Consider the following 24,899-nt stretch of genomic DNA (forward strand, 5'->3'; position numbering starts at 1 on the left):
TCCCACACAAGTTGTTAGAGGGCTCCAGAAATGTACCACAGCATTTTTTAAACTAAGCAAGGTCCCTATGTGGGCAGCGAGCGCACACCTCTAACCTCTGTAACAATTCTGCTTGCACACTTACATGACTGTTGTACGATTCAGTGAGATGTGGAACAATAACTTCTGTATGCCCTTTAGTTCCCATTGTTCCAGAGTCTAGGAGGGGTCGCAGGTTTGCTACTGAACGACTGTCAAATTGAACACAAACAAAAACGGAAAAACAACTTAGACGTTAAAAATTCCATGAGGTTTCATCAATGTTACATACCACCTTCCCACCGGCCCAAAGTCTCAAATAAATCCAATATCCCAGCTAAGAGTTTGTAAAAACTACACTGTGATCAATCACCAAAGCTGTATAGACAAGAACAACATTAATATTTATTGTAAGTGCTTTAGAAATTTGTTCATTGAATCAGATATACAGATAGGTAATCATAAATGTCACTGAAACAATGATTTCAATGTAAAAAAAAAAAAGTCAAGAGTATGCATGATCAAAAAAAAGTGCAATTTGTAACAGAGAATTGTTGAGAGCAGAGGACATGGGAGGAAATAATAAAAAGTGAGGGCAAAATGGAAGGGAGCTAAAGAAAAGCTGTAGAAATGAACAACTTTGGATGGAAGTTGATAAGCTCAAGAACTAAGCCGCACAACTGATTGCAGGAATGAAAAAGTGAGAAAACAAAAGGAATATATTGTACATTATAGGACAGTGTAAATTTTAATAAGTGCAGCAGCACTCAACTTTAAATTATACATTTTTGTTTCAGTTGTAAGATTAGCAGAATAAAAAACTACACATTGATGCTACATGTATATGCTTAAAGAAATAATAACTCTGAGGAGAAAATAAACCAGCAGCTAACAGTGATGTACTGCTTCTAACGTATGTGATGCATTTTGTGGTCTGTTGTAACCATTCTAAAGTGGACTACGTTCCCTGCCACAGGCTCATCCAGACAAACTGGAGATTCGTAACAGATCAGGTTACTTCCAATTTCTATAATTATTAAAATTATTTATAGGTTTATATTATTTATATTATATTTCATTATTAATTTTGCATTACAGTATGATTACCTAAACAAATAATGTTTTTAGGTGTCTACTACAAACTAAAGGGCTGATGCTACAATGTGTTTTCCTATTATACCTAGAAATATATATTATTTCTTGCATAAGACAACTGATAGTAAAAGGCAAGTTTTTAAGACCAATGGATCTTAGTGTTGTAAGAGCATAACTTGCTAAGAGATACAGAGCACAGCTTTCTTTGTGAAGAAATCAACGTGCTGTTAGTTATTAAATATATTACAACGTTTTCGTTCTACACTCAAAATATTATTAAAGGTAGCCTATATCTCCTTTCCAATGTAAGGGAAATGATAAGCCTACTCCAGTTTTAAGAAATAATCTTAGCAACCTAATGACTAACTTTGTTAGCCCAATTCTCTCTATCTATCTATACTTGGAAAATAGATTTATTAATTGTAATTATAGGATATCCCCTACAGTACCGTCTTCATCTTGCTCAAATGTTTTGGCTGTGTTAAGTAGAGTCCGGCTGGTTTATTTTTAAAAAATATGTATCTTCTTCATAGTACCTGAAATCTTTTAATTCTATTCTTTGGCCAAGCACGGTCTAATTTTCAAAGCAGTTTACATAGGACAAATAATGTCTGAAAGCACTGCAAAACTAAGTGAAACGTTTTAAGCGTTTAAAGAAATTTGTTAAATTGCACTTTTAACTAGAAATAAACGTATGGGAGAAAAAATGAAAACACTGAATTATATTTCATGAACTCCATAGATCACCATATAGGAAGGTAATGGAACAAGCCATTCATTGGTCATTTCTGGCTGTTGAGAGGAAAGTGCCCAAGATTACAGCAAAATATTATGAAGCTGAGTACAATCAAACAGGTTTCAAGCAAATAAGGTTGAATGTGCTCTTGAGACTGGAGGATACCTTAAGAAAGAGAAAATAAATGCTGTATTGTCTGGACAACTAAGAAACAGAAACTCAGAATGGGCCCAAGTGTAAAGACAAATCATGTCGGATGGGTGCAAAATGTAAAATGAGAAAGATCAGGTAAAGACATGCCTGTCAATGTATCTCCGTGCTTCCACGTTGTCGAGAGCCATTACTATAATATCTTTCTGGTTGAAGAAGCTGTCACCATATATATTCTCAGTGGCCGGACATACTTTATTGAGGTGTGGGTCTATTTTTAGCTGTGGGTTGATATTCAAGGTCGCTAGTGCAGCAGTGCAGCTCTTTGGTTTCTTATGAAAAAAAACAGAAAAACACAGACTTGTTTTAAAAAGATCAACTCAAGAAAGTTCCTGCAATCAGTTATATCTCTTACAGTCTACATAAGCATTCCCATTTAGAAGGACATTTTACAGATTGCAGAGTCTCTCTCTGGAAAAGCTATGTGCATACAAAAGGAAATAACATGGCCTAATACATTGTTATATAGATCATGTTTAAACATTGATAAACGTATCACAAAAGCATATCAAGTCAAACTTTCAGATTGAATTTATGGTGACACTATAAATAGACCAACACTACTAATCCAGTCCTGCCGTTTCCGTACATACCATAGCAACAAGAGATACCACTTGTTCAAGGCTACCCCTAAATCTTCCTGCCATATTGAGTGATAGTCTGTTTCAAATGTTGGTTCTGTGCTTCCAATCACTTTCCAATATTCAGGATGTAGACATTTGTCTTTAGAAAACGTATGTCTTTCCTATTATTCATGTACCACACTACGTCCACGCAGTTAAACACCTTTTGCCTATGATCTTGCAGCAGGTTCCTACCCAATATACATGCTAGGGATGGTATGTGGCCAATGCAATGTAGGTTTACAAACAAATAGCAAGCCCTACTAATGTTTAGGTCCTCACCCATCTTCCTATGCCATCAGAAGAGTACACAATTTTTAGTCCAAGAAGACCTAATATCTCATGGAAAATACAAAGAAATCAATGACAGCCCCACCCAAATCCTGACGCAGAGTCTAAGTCTTAACTTTAGTATCAGTTTCATGTTCAGACAGGATGGAAAATGTTACCTACTGAGTACGCTTCTGTTTGTAGTGTCTTGTGCTGTTCATCCAGATCCTCTGCATACTCCTGCTATTTAGTGTTGTGCTCAAACGTTTGAAAGTTGTTTTGCTTCGAATACGGCATTTGAATAACAAGCTGTGATGTGGCTCCTCCCTTAGGGTGCAAAGTGCCTTGGCACTGACTGCATCTTAGATTCTTTTTCACACAGTGGGTGAGAATGTGCATGGAGTGAGAAGTGAACATAGTATGGTGCTCCATTCATTTTGTGCAGTTAACTGGGTAATAAAAGAAGATATCTGCAAGTGAATGTACAGTACTTTTCGCTATGAACAAATGCTTACAATTAACATCTTGCATTTGTTTGATGTATGCCTATTTCAATACATCCTCTGCATACACCATAAAGTATTACTCTCAGTAAGCAGTGACTACCTTTTAGATGATTCAGATGTCTTAAAGTCTTCACAAATGTCTGGCCAATCGTAGCCTGCTCTCAAGGCTAGGATGTCCACACAGTAGTTCTTGGTAAAGGTGTGTAGTGCTGGCTGCTCTGCAGGTGTCATCTAACGTCCTAAGAAAGCCATTGCTGCCCTTTCTTATTGCTGATGTGTGCCCTAGGCGGCACAAGTAGGACTTTCTTAGCTTTGTGGTAGAAGGTTTGGATGCACTTAATTATCCATCTTGCTATGAAAATAGGATTAGCTACTTTTAAAAAAATTGAAAAAATCCTGGTCCGACATTCGAATGTGCTTGGTCATGTCGCTTTGAACATTTAACATGTGTAGAGCTGTATCACCTTAACTAGAACTTAAGCTTTGGTTCTTAAAACAAATCTATCTTTGTGAACCTGAATGAAAGACTATTGTATTGTGACTGCTTGCAGGTCACTAATGTGCCTGAGGGAAGCAATGGCCACCAGGAAGGCAACCTTCTAGGAAAGGACCTCTTGGGGGAAGGAGTGTAAAGTTTAAAAAATAGTCCCATGAACTTTCTGAGGACTACATTAGGGTAGTACATAGGGACAAAAGGTATTCTGGAAGGTATGATTATTTTAAGATCCTCCATGAAAGTCTTGATTAATGGACTTCTCAATAAGATTAATGTTCTCTGTTTTGCATGTAGGTTGCAACAGCAGCAGGATGTATGTATATTGATTAGCAGATGACGCCTGACTTCTAAAGATGTAAAGATAGCAGATAATGTCCTGGATGTTTGGCTTTGTGGGTCGAAGTCTTTGACAATGCAGTAGTGGACACAACTTTCTGACTTTAAGGCATAGCAAGCCTGTGTAGTCACCTTATGTGCTTCCCACAGAATGGTCATGTGTTTCTGGGGGACGTTCAAATTCTAGGCCCTCAGGTGTCAGATTGTTAGGCTCAGCTATCTGAGGTATGGGTAGCTGATCTGGCCTTATGTCTGTGTGAGAAAGCCTTGCCTGATGCTGACAGACACATCCTGCAGCAGGAAATACAAGGGAAAATTGACCCATGTGGGAGCCACCAGGAAGAGTGTCAGTGATGTTTGTTGCATCTTCTTCATCAAGTATGGGAAGACAGTCAGAGGAGGAAAATCATAGGTGAAGACCCCTGACCAATTCATCAAAACCTCATTACCCATGGACCATGGGTACCTGGAAGTGGAGTTTGAGTATTTGGAGTTTTTGGGTGGTGGTGGGCAGATGCCTAAACACTGAAGGAACATGTATAGGATTGCAGGTTGAGTTCCTACCAGTCTACTTACTGAAACGTCCTGCTGAGCAGGTCTTCAAAATTGTTGATCATCCCTGGAACAGGGAAACTATTGATTGCTTGTGGGCTAGGCATTGCAGCCTTCCACCTCTCTTGATCAGGAAATCATCAAGGTAGAGGAAGACTTGACTGTTTCCCCTACACAGACGTGCGGCCACCACTGCTAAGAAATTTGATGAACACCCTTTGAGCCACAGTGATTTCGAAAGGAAGTACTTTGACTGCTACTTACGCCCACTTATCACAAACCTAAGGTACCAGAGATGAGCAGTGTGGCTTGATATGTTAATGTAGGCGTCCCTCAAGTTGAGTACCATCATCTAATCACCTTGTTGGGGCAGGGGGTGGTCCTGAATGGCAGCCTTAAGAAAAATGCTCCAACATTATGTATAAGTTTAAAAGCCTGAGGCCCAAGATAGGCCTGAGGAAGCAGTCCTTTTTAGAACAATGAAGTAAAGAGAGTATACACCTTTGTCCTGATGGTTAAGAGGTAATCTCTCTCTTGCCCCCTTCTGGAGGGTCTATTGTATCTCTTCCCCCAGGAGGCTAAAATTGTCTCTGCTGAGAACACGTGTGGGGTGAGATTTTGGGAGGCGTTGTAAGAAGTTCTAGACAATAGCTGTGGTGAACCACCACTAAAACCCACTTGTCTGATATGATTTCTTCTCAGAGAGACAGGATACACTGTACCTTCCTTCCAACAGGTAATGTGTGATGAGTGGGGACATAAAAAAAGATGGGGACACAGGACAAGTCAGTATTTAAAGGTGGAAGCTCTATTACCAGAGCTGCCACTGAATCTGCAGTTACCCCTCTTTGCATCTATTGTGTTGCCTGTAGTCCCTGTAACTCTGCTGATAGGTTTGCAGCTGTCTTTGGCAAGACTGCAGTAGGTTAGGAGAAGTGGGCTTGGCGCCCCACTACACTGTTGCTGTATTCGCAGGATCGAGCATGCCACTAATGTTGGCATTTATGATGGTTTTGCCCTCTGACACTATTTCTTTCACCTTCATCCTGGAATCATTTGGGAGAGCCCCTACATTTTCCAGCACTAGGACATGTCATATCTGGAGAGGAGACCTACAGCTCTGGCTATGCACCAATGCATAGCTGCCCCTATAGGCATGCTATTGCCCGCTGCATCAATCTTATTACTCCCTTTATCAGGCAGCAGGGCATTGCCTGTAGCGTGAGTAGAGGCTATTTTGTAGGCAGGGTGGACCACCAAGGAGTCAGGGGGAAGCTGGATTCTGATGTAGACTGGGTCGCTATGTGAGGGTTTATTTTTCTTTCTCATCCCTAGGTATCAGCACACTTGCTTTAACTGCCTCCTTAAAGTTCTCTGGTCTGCTAGGACCAAGGGAAGAGTCTCTACAAGGAAGTCCTCTTCCTACTGGATGACATGCATGCATGCATTTTTAAAATGCAGCTCTCTCTGTATGACTGCATAGTATCATCTGGCAGGCATGCCATGACCGCATAGTGGTCCAAATCAAGATAATATGGGTTTCGATAGTCATCTCTGGGGTCATCATCAATGGGCCAAGGAAGTAAGGGCTGGTCATATAGGTCGATGGGAATTGCAGGGACTCCCTGGGTCTGAAAAGGTGTGCGGGAACCCTTCTGGATACTCTACTGGATGCAGAGGATGTGGCGTATCTGAGCATGGTGGTGAGGAGGTACACTTTTTGACAGAAGTAGGGGAGGAGGAGGAGGTAGAGGTGAAGCATAATATAGAATACTTGTATCCTTGTGCTTTTCAGCATCGGTTCAAGAGGAGCCACCGAAGAAGGTTCGCCTTCAAGGGTGAGGCTTCTTTTTTGAGGCAGTATATCCAATGGATTCAGCAGAGTTGACTTTGTGAGATATTGCAGGGGATGAAAAGCACTTCTGTTTCTTGTTGTGCTCCTTCTGAAGAAGCAGCAAAATGTACTAATACATTTCTACTTCTTAACCATTTGTGAGCTGCTTTTTATGTCCTGAGACCTTATCTAGCCCCTCAAATACTACCAAACAGGTCATCACTTTGCCCCTGCCCCATAATGTTAGTATCCTGAAAATGACCGTGTAAGTTTGGAAACATGATGCTCTTGGAAAGAGATCATAAGGGCCTGTTCCTTACTAATGGAAGGCCTGCTCCCACCTGGCCTATTGACCCTCAAAAGGACTAGATTCATAAGCCTCAATTTAAAAAAAAGAAATCTTAGTAAACAAATATATTTTCTTGGCTGGAGGCACAGTGACAAGGTATTTAGCTGCAAACTTATACTTGCTTTTTATAGAAACATACTCAGATAGGTAGATCAGAGTACCCGAAGATAGTAAATCCTTCTCAGTTACTACTGTTTTATTGGTTTGAGTCAGCAGGCAAGGTTCTTGAAGTGCTCAAAAACACCTGCAGGAGCTCCCTAATAAAACTGTACTGAAGAAAACTTTTCAGATTGTGGTGGAGAGATGAATTTGTCAAGGGTGACACTACCGTGGAGTTTTTCAGACCACTGACATGTCTGGCATGACATCTACATCAAATATCCTGTACACCAACTGGGTGGCTGGAAATCTTTCAAACACATGAGATTCCTTTGGAAATTGCCAAACCATATTTCCTCTAGCCCAATAAATATTTAAAGCCAACAATGCAACTTTCCAGTCTGCCTATCTCCAGTTACTGAGATCATGCTGCTGCTAACATAGTGTTGTAATTGTACCCAAGAGACTCATACTTTTCAAGATTCTCTCCCAAAGATACATCATAAGCCTGTCACATCTATCATACCTGTATATGATGTGGTCGAAAGAGAAACTGCCTGTTTAAATTTGATTTTTCAATCAAGTCGGGGTCTGTTATTGTGACCTGAAAGTAGAAACAAAAGGGAAGTGCAATGAAACATATAAATTTTTAAGTATTTGTATTATTTTCACTCAACTATAAAAGTTTCGAACAATGCACAAGTATTCACTTTTTAGGTTTACATTTTAATAGGTTTTCATATGAGCTGCAGAGTGGTAGGTGTTTGAGACACAGACACACATAAGATTAAATGAAATAACAATTTTTCTCAGAATTTCACCAATTCTTTTAACATATTTAGCTACTGACACACCACAGCTAAGAGCCTACAGTGAAAAGTAAGTGTATGTCTCTTACTGTGTTCCTTTAAACCTCCTTCTCAAACACATTATTTATCTTCAGTAAAGCTCTCTATCGCGCCACAGAGGGGCCAGATGAGATATAGAGATTTTCCTCAGCATTGCTCCTGTGCTCTAACAGATGCTGTTGTACGGATCCACATAGACTCTGGCCTGCCCCAGAAGTGACGCCAGGGCCACATATAAGTGCCACCCCTGAGCTTATATTGGGCTCAAACGGAAAAGGTTATGTAAAGTGGATGAACAGATAGAACTTGTAGCTCACTCATGCGAGAACTTTAAGTTATTACTATAAGAGAGCCTGTTTTGAGAGTCAGGAGGCACAAACAATAACAGGGCATCAGCTCAAATGGTGGGTACACATAACGAGAATGAGAACCAAATTAAGGTTCCACTGCGGCATCACAGAAGTCTTGGGTAGAAAGATATGAACCAGATCTTTAACAGTGCACATTACAACCAGTAATTTAAATAAGGATGTTGGTCCAGTAAATGCAAAAAAGTCAAATGGCTGACAAAATAATTTTAACAATGCCCACTGCAAGTCCTTGTTGGGCTAAAGACACCACAAAAATACATCTGACAACCTTACTGGTAATGAATCTGTACGGAGGGATGTGCACCAAGCCGGAAACCTATTCCAACATGCAACTTAAACAGGTTGTGTAAACGGACGCCTGGCCATTAGAATGACACACACTCCTTCAGGAAGAAGATCAAAAGCAGTCAACTGTCGCCACTCAATCTCCACACATAGAAGTGTAGACTGCTCAGTTCTAGATGCAAGACCTTGCCCTGACCTGGGACATGAGATCCTTCCAAAGCAGAAGCCTGACCGGAGGACATATGGTCATTGCAGGAAATCTGCCTTTTATGGATGGTCACTACAGTTTCTTTGCCTATTGCTCAACCCTATATTTTTACTGGGTTTCCATTAGAAATCTGTGCCATTTACCCCTGCTAACCAGTAGTAAAGTGCCTGTTCTCCTCCTTTAAACGTGCTCAGATTGGCATATTCTTATTGGTATTTAACTTATATGCCCCTGGTATGTGATACAAAATGCCCCTAGGGCCTCTGGGTTAAATGTCACTAATGAGCTACAGCACCTATTGAGCCATCCGCTACACTGACAGTATAAAACGTGGCTTCAGGACTACCATTGTAGCCTGCCTATGGTAGTTTAAACACTGCAATTTGACCTGTCAAAAAATGTTTGATAAGTTAAAACATTCTGTTTAAATATTAATAAGTCACCCCTATGTAGGCCTCGTCAACCACAAGGCAGGGTGCAAGGTATTTAAAAATGGGACATGAAGACATGTAATGTTAACAGTTCCTTCCAGTGACTACCATCCGAAAGCTATTTTTCACCATGATAGGCCTAGGTAGCCTGTATAGAAAACCAGAGTACACAATAAAAATCATAATACTGTCTCTTAGGAATGTTTTTGTAGAAAAATAATTAACAACAATTTGTAATAGTTCAGTTCAAGCAAGCTTTATTCGGTCTGAATAACCATCAAAGCAATAACTTACAACAATAAAATCATGATCTATACATAATAAATATATAACAACAAATTTAAAAAGTAGGTAATAAGAATAAGATAAAATACTGTAAAATGAGGGATCTGCGAGTATACAAAAGGGAAAAAAAATTGAAATAAATCTTCACATATATATCCAACCTATAAGTAAGGGGGAAGTGTCAAAGATCCTATTGTTAGCTACTTTTAACTTCCTCATCGATAATTTATAAGAAATTCAATGAATAAAACAATTGGGTAGAGTAAGGTAAAATCAGAGATCAATTAATATCAAATCACTATAATACTTTTTTTTTTAAATGTGTACGTATAAGCCAAGCGGACGCAAGGAACTTGCTGACCGCACAAGTTAGAAGAGAGGAGCAATCTCTCAACATCAGCCTGAGGGCATCTCTACACGTTCTCAACCCCATGTTTCTACAAACGGGACAAAGCCATTTCCACCGGGCAATGCCATGGGCAGGACAAATAAACATAAAGTGCACTACAGTTTCCACAGAACCATTACAGCAGGGGCATTTATCGGATAACAGGGTGGAGCTCCATGAACTAGAAAAGGACTTCAGAGGGAGGCATCCATACCTAAATCGAGCATACAAACTCTTACTTAGTTGATCGGTAATTAAGTCCAGAAAGGGTTTGAAGTGGGGAAACCACTTATAATCGAGGAAAAGAGACGTCAGCCTACCATGTGAAGTACAGAGCAGATATTTTTCCCTAACATGGGACGAATAAGAAGATTTTAGGTGGTCCTTGTGAGCCCTCCTTAAATTATTGGGCTGGCTCCAAAAGTGACTGAGTCCCAAGGTATGAAACCAATCTGAAATGTGCTTGAACCAGGGGATAGAAAGTACGTTTGGTCTATCCAATAAGTCTTGCAAAGATTCCTTGTATGTGACTAGTTCAGGGATAGTCCAAATACGAACCCAAAAAATTAAAGGCCCTAAAGCTATTACATCAGCAATGTGAGGGAACCCTAGATCCAAAAACACTGGAACCAGGAGCGTACTACGAGGACATGCCAAGAGTGATCCTGCAAAATTATTTTCCCCTACAGATAACTTGCTAGATTTAGAGCAACCCCAGACCTCAGCACCATAGACCGCGGCGCTCTGAGCCTTGGCTAGATAAATTTTAATAGCTGGGGAAACAGTTTTCTCAATATTGGACATTTGAAAACGCAAAATTGCCCCTGACCTATGTGCTAGGAGGGCTGAGCTTTTCCCTACCTGGGCCTGCCAGTTCATATCATTGCTGATTCTCACCCCTAAATAACCAATAGAGCATACCTTGCTCAAGGGAACCTCATTATACAGAATGTTACATCGTTTTGAGCTTCCAGGACCAAAGATCATAAGTTTTGTTTTACTAGAGTTAAGATCCAATCCATGATCTGCACAAAAAACACTAAACCCACCCAGGAGGGCCTGTAGGCCCATAGGTGTTTTGGAGATCAAGAGGGAGTCGTCAGCAAATAAAAGAATTGGAACTTTTGAATTATTCAAGGAAGGGGCATCGTTTTGACAATCAGTTACAACTTGCACTACTTCATTAATAAACAACAAGAAGAGAGTAGGTGCCAGGACACAGCCCTGGCGTACTCCCCGCCTGATATTAATACGATCAGTAAGTTCCCCTGGCTGCCCCATCTTACTCGAGCATAGGTGTTCTTGTGTAATCTTTGAATTAGATGCACCAAGTTCATTGGGACGCCAATTTTCTTTAGGACTTCCCACAATTTCTGCCTTGGAACAAGATCAAACGCAGACTTAAGGTCAACAAAAGCAACATACAAGTTTTGTTTGGCCAAGGTAGCGTATTTCCAAAGTAACAAAAAAAATCTAAAAACTTGGTCCATAGTGCTAATTTTAGAACGGTACCCAGCCTGAAGGGGAGATAGAACCTGGTTAGCTTGGACCCAGTCCATTAGCCTGTCTAGGACTTGCTTAGAAAAAATATTTTGAAGATTATCAATTAGGCTAATTGGGCGGTAATTAGCTGGTAGTCCCACATCTCCTTTTTTGTAAATAGGGATAATTTCGGCTCCGAGTCACGAGTCTGGAATGGGGCTACCTGCTGCGATGGCATTTGATAAAGTATTAATGTACCACGCCCAAATAACGGGTTCAGACTTAAACAGGTCCCCTGGTATCTTATCGGGACCAGGAGCCTTCGCGGTTTCAAAGAATTAATAGCTGCCGTGGTTTCAGCAATTGTAAAAACAATGTCCTCCGTGGGACCCGCAATGAGAGGTCTACATTTGCCACCCCTATAGGCCTCGTGATGCTGTTGCACAGATGAGGCATAAATCTCGGAAAAATTAGCCACCCGTCTTTCGGGCTGGATGTGAAAATTAGAAATAACAGTACCCTCTCTTTGCCTGTGAGTCAACAACCTCCAAAAAGAACCCTTGTCTCGATTTTCGACTGCCTCCAGCAGCTTCTGCCATATCTCAAATTCCCAGTTTTTCTTCGCTAGATTCAGGGCCTTAGTATAGCTAACTCTAGCGGTCCTGATCTCCTCCTGTGAGTGCTTTCGGAGGGCCAATTTAAGATTGAGCCTAGCAAGGTCGCAGTCATTGTTGAACCATACACCCTGGATCGAATAGCATCTAGAGTATGCCTCACAGTGGTTTCTTTATAAAAAACATTCTGTAGAAAATGTATCAATTCAACATGAATTTTCATGATTGGAAGACTATCGACCACTTGCTTTTCAAGACCGGAGAACAGCTGTAGAAAGGAAGAATAAATTTGTTTAACCAGAAGTGGGTTAGATATAACCTTTGGCTAACTAACACGAGTTTGCCTGGAGTTTAGGGAAGGGAGCGGAACGTCAGTGATCTCTAGATGTTGGGTTCTCCCAAATGCTTTGTTGAATAGAGTAAGACATAGAGGGTAGTGATCGCTGTCATGACGGAGTTCAACCTTCATGTCCAGAATATGTGACCAAAGCCTGATGTCAACAAAAAAATAATCAATAGTGCTGGACGAACAACCCCGCTTAAAAGTGGGGGCACGATTAAGATCAGATCTAGTCCGACCGTTACATTCCCTGAGTCCATAGCGTAGGCAAAGGGAAGCCATCTGTGTAGTGGCACAAGAACCAATACTAAGACAATAATCCTTCACTTGGGGAATACCCCAGGAGTCATCTTCTTCAGATGTTAAATTACCTACGAGGTTCTTGAGTACAAAAGAACAATTTATATCGCCCCCTATCACCAGATGGTTAGAAGGATGCAAAGATTCCATATGCTCAACTAACTGGGCAAGTACCCTTGATTCCATATTGGGGGGGACGAACCTCGCATACACGTTGACCAAGGTCACTGTGAAACCAGGGTGAAATATAAGTCTGACACCCAATAGATCTAATGAGTTAAGGGGAAATACAGAGTGGTCGCATTGCAGTTTCTTATTCACTAAGATCATGAGCCCACCCATAGGCCTACCAAAGCCTCCAGAAGCAGGCTGAGCTGCGACTGAATAAGTTGTAAACCCCTCAACATATATTAATTCTTCCGCCCAGGTTTCCTGAAAAAGGCATAAGTCTTGCTTAGAGATGAAGTTAACCCATCCGGGATCTCCCATCTTTTTCCTTATTCCAGCCACATTTCAAGATACAATATTAAGTGCAGAAGGCACAGGTGTGGGTCTAGCTCTCGGGGATATGATTGTGTTCAGGACCCTTGGTCGTTTACCTCTATAAACCATAGCATCTGAGGTGGGGAGCACTGAGGGAGAAACTTTGTAATAGTTATTAGAAATTCAATTCAATGGTGAATTCCAATTCTTAATAAACATTAGGGAAATTAACTTTCAGGAAATCACCTTTTCCATGCCTGATGTTCCTGGAGGCTAGCTTTGCATCTGTTCTCCCACTTCTCCCAGTCAATAGTTAGCATCTGAATTGGTGAAAAGGGTGTGATGTGCTTCCCAGGGTGAGGCTCACCTCAATGGGCAGCAATAACTCCTATGAAAGGGCTGTGAGCATGCCTTTTGACATTACCATATAAAATCCTGCTTGTGTGCTAAAGTCTGCTTGACAGATCTGCTACGTTTTACCTATAACACAGGGGAACTTCAAATGAAAGGTAACAGGATGCTAAACAATCACTTGCATTTCAACTGTTTGGTTAGTGGAAAACCCTACTTTTGGTTAACCATACTTCTGTCTCTGGGTGTTAAATATAATACTTGAAAAGTAGGGAAATAGGATGCTGAAACAATTTTTGTGTACGTATTCTGGTTGGTGGAAAAACTTACTCGAGTCTGCCAGACTTCTGTCTTTGGGCATATTGTGGGTACAGTGGCTGGCTCAAAGTGGTATTAGATGTGGCAGGCCTTGGAGAACATGTTTAGTGTAATCGAAGACTTTCACCATCTAGAAAATGCCCAAAGTGGGGAGGGTTGGCCCTGCCAACTTTTATGCCTTTCATTAGGAAGTGCCCTGGTGTCATCCACACCCATTAGTCTGTGTTAAGCATAAATGCAGTAGCTCCAGGCACCCATTTAAGAACACCTGTTTACCTCTCTCTCATGTACCCAGGACAAAGAACAGATCTCGAAGGGTCACAAGGCTGACCTCCTGTCAAAACTACATGGACACAACAAGTTACGGGAGGCCTTTTACTGCAACTACCCAGCTGACCACTGGCAATTGGTCCTGGACTAGACCCTACTGTTTAGCCCCTGCCTTACATCCTTTAACTCTCAAACTATCGCCACAGAGGTCCTGAGGGGCTTTAGAAGTGTAATTCTGTGGTGAATGCAGACTTTATGGGCTAAAGTCAGAAGTAAAAACTTCTACGAGGATTAACATAGTTGGCTGACCCATACATTCTTTTGGTAGAGTTGAAAGAGAAAGAAATATTTATGGTCCCAAAAGAAAATGGACATTGGGACTGTAAAAAGAGAAGGAAATACACGTAGACAGATTAATAGCAGTGCCAAACAGCAAAGGCTTGGGTGTTGGATACCTTTACTGAGTACGTGAATTTAAATTTTGTGTATATGCATGACAGAATGATGCAACCACCTTCACTTTTGTGAATACCCGAGGAGCACTAAGGTGGACAGAAAAATGAAAATACTTCAGGCCCACCTTGAAGTGCAGGTACTGCCTTTGGGAATGCAGGATGGGAAGGTAAAAATAGACTCTCTGAAGGTCCAGCACTAACATCAAGTCATCTGGATACATGAGAGATAGACAGACAGAACGTAGCCAATCTGAGAGCATCATTAATTTGTCCTTTCTCAGCAAGAAATTGAGAGGGTAAAGATCTAAGATTGGATGATTCAGTTCTCTTTGGCATCGGCAAACAGCACAGGTAACATCCAATTCCTCTTTCTGAAGCAAGGAGCACTTGTACGCCTCCTTTGTCCAAAAGAGACAGGATCTCCTGCAGCAAAATGGACAAATGTTCCTCCAAAAGCCACTCTGCTGTAGGTGGCATGTGTGGTAGACTGGAAAGGAATGGTACGACACACCCTTGAGGGATGAACTGAAGCATCTATCTGTCAAAAATAATGCTCGACCACCCATGGGGGTAACACCTTTTCCTGCCTCCAACAGGATGCCAATGTGCCCCCAAGGGCAAATTAAAGCAATTTTGGTGGCAGCAGTAGGAGGGGAAGGGAGATTAAGAAGTGGCCTACCCCTGGGGAACTGAATGTTGTCAACTGGATCCCAGACTTGAAAGGATTTGGGTGGGGGGGGGGGGGGGGGGGGTCTTTGCAGGGTCTTGTCTGTTTCTCTGAAGGGGAGCCTTAGCATTGTCTTGGAGTAAAGCCCCTTCTGAAGCCTTTGAATGGAACATACTGCCGTAGGGAGTGCAGAAAGACCAAGGGAGCAAGTTGTGGCTTGCTTTCCTCAAAGTGCTCCAATGTTGAGACAGCCTATCTCAGAAGAGATGGGTGCCGTCAAATAGGATATCCATTAGTGATGCCTAAACGCCATTGTTAGAAACCCATCAATCTCATCAATGCGTGGCACAGAAGCACCATTGGTACCACGGACTGCCCTGACAAGGAGTCTGTGGTGGCCAGCCCAGTGCGAATGACACCCTTCACTGCCTTTACTATCTTTAATGATCTGAGCCAAACTGGCCCAGGATGGGTCTGGTGTTCACAGATCTCAAGACAAGATGGTTGAGGAAAACATTATTTTTCCGAAAGCCTCCATCCTCTTCGAAGTCTCTATCCAACGGGGTCATAGGGAAGCAATTGGGACTGACTCTTCCGGTGGAGGCCTGCACCACCAGGCTTTCGGGAGTGTGGTGCTGCATAAAGAAGGCAGAATCACCAGTGGCTGGCTTATAGCAATGTGCTTCTTGCCTGTTTGCTGTTGGGCACAAACAAGGTTTTGCTCAAGTGCCCATGAGAGAACCAGTAAGTGCTTCATTAGAAGGTTACAGAGGTCTGAGGAAGATTTTTCAGGTTGTAGGACATCTGTGAGCATGTTAATTCTTATTACTATTGAAGTTAATTGCAAATGTAGTATTTCAGCTCCCTTTTAAAAACCATGGCAAAGGAAGACTACTCTTTTGTCGGCTGGAGTGGGGGAAGCACAAGCTCTGACTAAGGGACGTATCTAGCCCACTGGCCTCTTGCAGGACAATTGAGGAAGTGTGATCATCACACTGTGGGAAGAAATAATCCCTATCATAATCTTCATCACCAAATGCAGGTTGCCTCAGATCAGAGTCCGACCCAACGAGTTGTTGTAGTACTGGAGGGCAACCTCTAAAAACAGGCACTGTTTTGTCAGAGTCAAAAGGCTTGTGGGCTAGGTATGAGCTCACATGCAGCTTCATTCAAGGTCAGGACATATTTGGTTTGGAGTCGGCCAGAAATATTCACTGGACATCCTCCTCTGGCACTGTCGGCGCCAGAGCTAAGGTGGCAGGAACTGATGTGGATCATAGTACAGGGTGTGACAGCGGATGTGGAGTCAGAGATTAACTGAAAGTGGGTTTGCAAGGCATTGCGGGTGGACAGCAACCCGACTGAGGCTTCTGTGACTCTTTGGTACCAAAGGCATGCTAGAAGGAACAGGTAAAGTGCTGAAATTGCAAATCACGGCATGCTTAAACACCTTATTTTGTTGCAGCTTCGCCAACTTACTCAGAAACTAAGGGGGCTTCGGAATCAGCTGCAGAATCTGCTTCTCGGCAGAGGACCAGGAGTGAGACTGTGGGGATCCTTGTCATCCTCACAATTTCAGAGAAGAAGAGTGGCAAGGAAGAGACGAGGTGCATTTGGAGTCATGGAATTTGTTCTTCAATTTAGACTTATCGGAAAAATTGGAGTGCAATGAAGACCTGCATGATTTCCATGGTTGCTGGGCGATTTACACATTGGCTTTGCAGTACTGGTTCAGTATTGAATTCATCAAGGCAGATTCCCAGCATGACTTCGAGCCGTGGCCTGACCGCAGACATTAGAGGCACGCCTAATGGGGATCTGTCACAGACATTTTTGGCAACAACTCCTACAAGGTTTAAAGCATGTCATTTTAGTAGGTAACATTTCCTTTGCGTACTGAAGAAATCTTTTTTGAAGAAAAATAACTCGCCAACTGACAAGGAAAATAAGAAGCTGGTTCTGAGTTCTGTGTGCAAAGGCGCAGGAAGAAAGGAACTGATGTGGAGCTTATATGTGGCTCTGGTGTCACTTCTGCAGTAGGACGTAGCCAACACGGAACCACATAACGCCACCTGCTGGAGTTCAAGAGCAATGCTGAGAAGTCTTAAGAGACCTATGTCTGCTGGAAGACTTTACCAGTAGATGTGTGAAGTGGTAATTATTAACGAGCTCAAACACGTCTACATTATGCATGCAGAGCTGCAATCTAAATGTTAGATGTAATGCAAAGTATACCTATTTTCCACATTTGTTACATCAGCCTAAATATGAAAATGCAGAGGTGGGTACTGTGTACATAAAGAGAAGCATTGTAAATGAGGTCAGCACCCACAGTCAAAGCTTTTTGGGTATCAACAACTATCACATTTAGTCATTCCAGACTATAAAGTGCCTAGGATTTTATTGTGCTATGCTAGAGTAGCAGCCATTGAAGTTTTTCAGCTTCCACAATGACAATTCACTCAAGGCAGGTTGCAAGAAGGTCAATGTGACTGAAGATGGGTCAATTCCCGAGCAGCACTGACATAGCCACAGATGTTTGAATTTAGCCTCTACGTCTAATGAAGTTAACAACGTGATGGCGCTTGCTTTTAGAGGATTTTATCTCTTTTTAGAAAGTGTAAAGTTTTGATACACATATGTAGAAATGGTGGCATCATGTCTGCTTACTATTTAGGCTAAACATTTTATTGTTTTCAGTCATGGACAATGCCTTAAAATCATGGATGCACTCTCTATAGATTGACATATTTTTCTGGTCTATACTTGTAGGAGCATATACACATTTTGCGAATCAATATAGCACGAGTTGCCATGATAATTTAGCCTTTTTGATGCTTTATTGTCTATAAGTGCAGTTTTGTTTTATAAATGTAATACCAGCAGTCAAATACTCTAAAAACCGAGGTATCCGATCATAAATTAGATGGACTTGTCACTCGACTATCAATCCTAAGGTTACGTCGTTTTCAAGTGCCATTCATCTAAATACTGCGGTCACGCCGGTAGCAACAGAGACAAGTGGTCTTCCGCTCAGCACTGTTTATAAATCCCAGGCAAAGCTGTGATAAAGAATAGATGAATGAGAGGGATGCAGGTGGGGGAGTTTGCTGGGCTTACCAAGCATTACATACAGAAAAGGTACAATACCATAACGATCAGAAATGGCCCAGATGAGTAATGCACATGCATGACTGTGTTCTCTTGATTCGTTATTGAAAACTAATAAAACCTGTTTTAAAAAAAATAATAATAATTGAGTTGCTATTCTAACCAAAACAGGTAATAATGAAAGATAGTTTGGTGTTCCACTGTGCCCATGAACCTATCTTGTGGGACTGAATGGAACCAGAAACACTTTCTGCACAGTATTGCTCAGCAGGTTGTGCATGAGCTGCAGTTGAAGTGGATTTTTAATTTGTCTTGCTCCACTGACTGTGTCCTTGCGCCAGGGTGTTATAGAGATCCTAGCCCTGCGACTCTAAAGTGGGGGGTTGTGGGTAAGAGTATGGATCATTTCGGTGCCCAACTGGAAGCAAATTATCAGATTTTTGTTTTAGCATTTTTTGATAATTACAAATATACGAGACATCTGTTGTAAGACTGATCAGGGCAGCAGTTACTCAACATCTCAAAGACGAAGGCGTCCCTGATACCGGGGTAATAGTAACATTTGCGGTAAAATCACATGCTGCATTTGTCTGAAGTTTCTTTACTCATTGGCGGAGTTTGATGTTGTAGAGGTGCTGCTGGGCATTTTCATACAAACACATCTCAAGTAGTACCTCAACACTACCAATATCACGACTTGGAGTGGCCTTTTACCTCTGACCTACAGGTTGACCAAAATTGGTTTGGTGGTAAATTCCCACATACACACCAGAATGTTAGACTGGATCGCTTAAGTAATGACAGGACCAATGGGGCTTGAGAGACAGCGTTTTTTTGGGCAGCGCAGCAGAAGTGACAATAGTGTGCCGGACACTCCAAGAGTTTCTGGTGGTAAATCTGACTGATAAAGTTATACACGTTGAGACTCCAGCTCAACGTGTAAACCCTCCAGAGAGGGCTTATAAAGCAAAAATACACATTGAGGGAATATACCAGGCACAATTAAAGTGTTATTCTGGCCACATTTATCAAATGTCTATGATATTATTCTGGTAGAGAATGACTGGCCTCCAGTCTTTACAAGAGAAACACCTCAAGGTGAATAAGTAATAATGCTAGCATTTTCCACCTTAATGTCTGAAGACCTCAGGCAGAGATATGTATGTGAATTGGCTTTGAAACAAGCTTCAGCACTGTATGGAAACCTAATGGGTGGGATACAAATTCTGTTCTGCATGTCACGGAGTGAACCACAGATACAAGCTCAATATCCCCTGAAGCCAGAAGCAAAGCGTATCATAAAAGCTATCCTAGATCAGATGCAATATCAAGGAATTATAGTGCTTTGTAGCTCTACTAGCTCTACCATGAATACCCTCTTTTCCTGGATTTAAAACCTGATGCACAATATAGAATATTTTCAGATATTAGAAATTTGAACTCATACACCTGTACTTATGCTGTAGAAAATGCTCATATCACTGGGCTCATGACAAATCTGGTGTGGAAAAAATACAAAACAAAGCTGGGCATTGCCAATTGTTTTTCATTTAAAATATTGCAATTACAGGTTTCTCACTCAATGGATTTTAGTACACTTTTACACACTTTCCTGTGGCCCATTAGAATAGTTCTGGTTTATGTGCAGCATGCATCATGTGAGATCCTACAGGAAGGCGCTAACCTAAACTGACAACATTTACATTACGGGGAATGACTTAAATCAGCACCTGAGGAGGGATGAGTGCAAAGTGACAATACTGACTGCACAAGGGTATAAAAATAATAATAATAATAAAAATAAAAAAATCACTCACTTCAATGTGATTTTCCTCATACATGAATTATTCAGCCAGGATAAGGTCTGGCATCGCATTTCCTGCATAAGTGTGCCAACTTTTAATACCTGAATATGTTAAGAATTGTAAAAGCTCTGATTGGCATTCTTAACTTTGGAAGAACTTACTTGCCACATTAAGCTGAGCAATTTAAGCCCTTGTATGCCTCAATGTCTCCCATGTTTTCTGAGAAACAATGGACAGAAAAACACACAGCTGACTTACGTTGACTTCAAGAACGCTACATATTTATTAGAGGCTAAATATTTTTACTATGGATAACAAAATAAACCTAGTTATTAAATAGTTCCCATGTTTCTCAGGCTAGCCATAAGTAATTTACAATGAGGGTTAGATAGGTTCCATACTATATTTTTACTACAGTGCAGCTTGCCATTCTGAAGGAACATTTGTTGCAGCAGGGGAAACTGACCTTTATCGATATCTCCTATTCCTACATGAAAAGCAGCAACAAAAGCAAGCATTCCTAATACTCACGCACTAATCCTATGTTGGGTGCTTTGGACCACCTTGTTAATTGCAAGTAATGTAAAATGGAGTACTATCCAACTTTCCATGCGCTATAACTTTTTCGACAAAGCATACCAAAAACACATAGGCCCTCAGTATGACATTGGCGTTAAAATCCCACTTACCGCCACGCTGACTGCTGCCAACATACCGCCGCCGCCGCGGCGGATACCCGTTCAACATATTATGACATACACACACCAATCTGTCACTATACAGCCACAGACACAAGTCTGCCACACCAAAGGTCAGTGATAAACTGTCGGTATCAAAACCCACACCGTTACGCCAACAGAACAACGCCCACCACATTATGACCCACAAATCACCACGGCGGACATTCAATGGCGGTAAACCATTGGCAGTAGATACCGCCAAACTCAAAATACACACACACATACAAAACAACACTACATTGGGCAATTCAAACTACACACACCTGACACCCATACAAACACCACATCCACACCACTATAAAACACACACCCACATTACCTACAACCCCTTGCGAATACAAACCATTGGCAGGAGACAGACACTACGACTACAGACAAGACCGGAGCCACACGCCACCATCACCTATACACCACCCACGCACCCCACATCACACACCCCAACACATCACCCTACACACTCTCACCCACACAACTCACACAACACCAATGGCACCACAAAGACACCCCAGATTCTCAGAGGAGGAGCTAAGGGTCATGGTGGAGGAAATCATCCAGGTGGAGCCACAGCTATTTGAAGCACAGGTGCAGCAGATATCCATTGCAAGGAAGATGAAGCTATTGCGGAGGATCGTTGACAGGGTCAACGCCGTGGGACAGCACCACAGAAGAAGGGACGACATCAGGAAGATGTGGAACGACCTACGGGAGAAGGTGCGTTCCATTGCAGCAAGACACCAACTCACTGTACAGAGGACTGGAGGTGGACCCCCACCTCCTCCCCCACAACTAACAACATGGGAGGAGCAAGTCTTGGCAATCACGCATGCTGAGGGCCTGGCCAGAGATGCAGGTGGACTGGACTCTGGTAAGCCAACTCCATACTACCATCACCCCCCTTCCTGTATGCCATCACATACCCCCACCCACATCCTCACTCCCATCACTCCACTACCTCCCACACACCCCCACCATCACATCTCACTTACCCCAATGCCAAGCCCTGCATGCCTTACCAATACATGGACACCACTCACAGACCTGCGTGGACCCCTATCACTAAAGCACGTACACTAGAGAGAATCAGCTGACCCACCATATACCAACTTAAAGCTGCCAGGGCAAATACAACCAAAGAGGGCAAGCCACGGATGCACAATATGTCAGACACAGAAATAATAACACAGCATTTACATCCCCACATGTACCCTAGCCAAAGTCAGTGGAGAGGAGGTGCCAGCAATATCCAGTCCCCCAACAGAAGAGGCCCACAGTGATGACAGCAACTCTGGTCGCCTGGATGACCAACCTGGCCCATCAGGGACCTCTGGAGAGTCGGTTACCCCAGGCACAGTCACACACCACCACAATGCCTCCCCCATCAGGAAACACCACCACAGCACGCACCCAGCGTACCCATATGTCTGTCCCCAGGACACGTCAATCAGCAGTGTGTCCACCACTACAGGGACCCCAGGGCACACCTCATACCCAAGACAATCAGGGACCCTCGGTCAGCGGCATTGGGCACACAGTTCAGGTGACAGAGGCACAGAACAACAGAGAAACTGGGAGGAGTGCAGTGCGCCAGGGGGAGGACAGGCCCAGGGAGCATACCAACATTCCCAGGATATGCTGGGCCAGATCCTGGCCAATGTGCAGAACAGGTGGCTGCAGGAGGGACAGTACCAGGAGGATCCGGGAGGACTTGAAGGCCATTAACACCAGCCGGTCTCCGTTGCAGGGGTCATGGCATACATGGGCAACATCATGAGGGAGGCAGTCTTACAACAGCGGGCCCCTGCCACTAGCCAGACATCTGAACTGCCTTCCACCTCCGCTACCGCTAGTGGACAGGATGCCCTGCCACAGGAGTAAAAGGCCACCAGCACCCCTCCCCCGGCAGAAGGAGAACCACCCCGCAAACGTTCCCTGCGATCCAGGCAGAAGCCAGAGACTGTTGCCAAGACCCCGCCAGAAAATGAGACTCTCCTGATTGTCACCCTTGTGTCCCACTCTGTCACACTGTCCACCTTGAACTGCCATTGCTCCCCTTTCTATGGCCCCTTGGACAATGCACCTGTGCCACCAATACACTGGAACAATACCCTGGGCTTTCCTCCATCATAACCTCAGCCCATTGCAATTGCCCCTCTTCTTCTTAGCACTTAAATAAACACACTTTAAAAAAATACAAGTATGGAGTATGCTAAACTTGTTTTAGTATGTATTCGTTTAACCAGGTTCAAACATTGCAATTCAACTGTACAGTAAAGTTCAAATAGGAAAGACCTGTGGTTGGCTGCAGTGATCACACCAGGAGCGATAGTGGGGCACCAACATCTGCAAAATGAGTTGCCAAAGGGTACAGTGAATGGGCATAGAAGTGGGAAATGACAGCATTCCAGTGACCAAGATTAACCATAAAATGAAAATTTAATATGAAGTAACACTGTCTTACCTGTGTGTCATTGGAAGTATTGTCGAATCACTGCAGTTCTGTTGTCCTCATCCTCATCCTCTGCTTCCTCATCCTCACTGTCCACAGGGTCCACTGCTGCCAAACGGCCATCTCAAGCCTACTCCTCCTGCAGAAAAAGCACATGGCGTCTGCGGGCCAGGTTGTGCAACATGCAGCATGCCACGATTATCTGGCAGACCATCTTGGGTGAGTGGCAGAGGGATTCCCCAGTTAGATGGAGGCAACTGAACCTGGCCTTCAGGAGGCCAAAGGTACGCTCGATAATCCTTCTTGTCCGCCCATGTGCCTCATTATCACATTCTTCTGCCCTTGTCCTGGGATTCCTCACAGGGGTCAGCAGCCATGATAGGTCTAGGTAACCAGAGTCACCTGCAAATATCGAGGGACAATTTTTAGCCACACACTATCCCATATGGCCCACACCATACCCATGCCCCAACATCTACTGGGTGGGAACAAAGGCTCACCTATTAGCCACACCCTGTGCCGCTGTAGACGGGCCATCACGTTTGGGATGCTGCTATTCCTCAGGATATGCACCAACCCATGATACTTAGGATTGACATGGAAGATGTACTGGTCCACCAAGCACACCACCTGGACATTCATTGAGTGAAAACTCTTTCAATTTCTGAACACCTTTTCATTTTGACGGGGGCGGACAAATGCAATATGTATTCCATCAATTGACCCAATGATGTTGGGGTTATGTCCCATTGCATAGAAGTCAGCTTAACTGTGGCCAAATCCTCCACCTGGGGGAATACAATGTAGCTGCGCATGTGTTTTATCAGGGCAGACAACACTCTTGTCAGCACTATTGAGAACATTGGCTGCCACGTTCCTGCTGCCAAGCCCACTGTCACTTGGAAAGAACCAGTTGCCAAGAAAAGGAGCACAGATAGGACTTGCAAAAGAGGGGGGTCCAAGTGGGGTGACGGATAGCAGATATCTGTTTAGGCTCCAGTTGGGCACACAGCTCTGCGATTGTGACCCTGTCAGGTCTATAGGTGAGGATAGCGTACCTGTCCCACATTGTTGCCAAGTCCACCAGTGGTCTGTACATGGGTTATGTCTCCGTCTCCTATTCATCTGCAGCAGTAGCAATCTATGGGGCAAAAGAGTGAGGAGCCGGTCACAAACTGTATATCGTAGCCACAACAGTACAATGCATGTTAAATTTCAATGTGTAAGTGGCATTTGTCCTGTATGTCCAATTTTGAATAGTGACGCAGGTATTTTCCAGGGCCGGCCCTCCCCTCACCCCTGAAATGGACAGGTGGAAGTGAGGTAATTCCGCTGACGTTCTGCACCGTTGCAGTAGGCGGTCGGGAACCGCCATGCAACTCCTTATTGGTTATTATTGGGCCCTATGGGGTACAGTGGCCAATGGTGATGTACGTGGGTGATGACGGTATGCACCGCCGCAGACATGACCAACATTTTCTATCTGATCACTCACCTGCTACCTGACCTTCAACAGGAGAGGACCTACACTGCATGTGCTGCTGTGACCTGTGTCTGGAACCTACCACGGCACGTGT

General features: G+C 43.0%; 1 protein-coding gene across 4 annotated transcripts in view; it reads right to left on the reverse strand.

The window, feature by feature from the left end:
* UBA6 (ubiquitin like modifier activating enzyme 6) overlaps positions 1-24,899 on the reverse strand; it is a 610,892-nt gene that overhangs the window by 312,719 nt on the left and 273,274 nt on the right. For all 4 annotated transcript variants that reach the window (XM_069235825.1, XM_069235816.1, XM_069235844.1 and 1 more), the window contains 3 exons: positions 7,651-7,728; positions 2,150-2,331; positions 125-230 (listed from right to left, as the gene is read on the reverse strand). In XM_069235825.1, coding sequence (XP_069091926.1) covers positions 125-230; positions 2,150-2,331; positions 7,651-7,728 — 366 coding nt within the window. The remainder of the gene's footprint in view (positions 1-124; positions 231-2,149; positions 2,332-7,650; positions 7,729-24,899) is intronic.

Source organism: Pleurodeles waltl, chromosome 1_2 (assembly GCF_031143425.1).
Source record: "Pleurodeles waltl isolate 20211129_DDA chromosome 1_2, aPleWal1.hap1.20221129, whole genome shotgun sequence".
NCBI lineage: Eukaryota > Metazoa > Chordata > Amphibia > Caudata > Salamandridae > Pleurodeles > Pleurodeles waltl.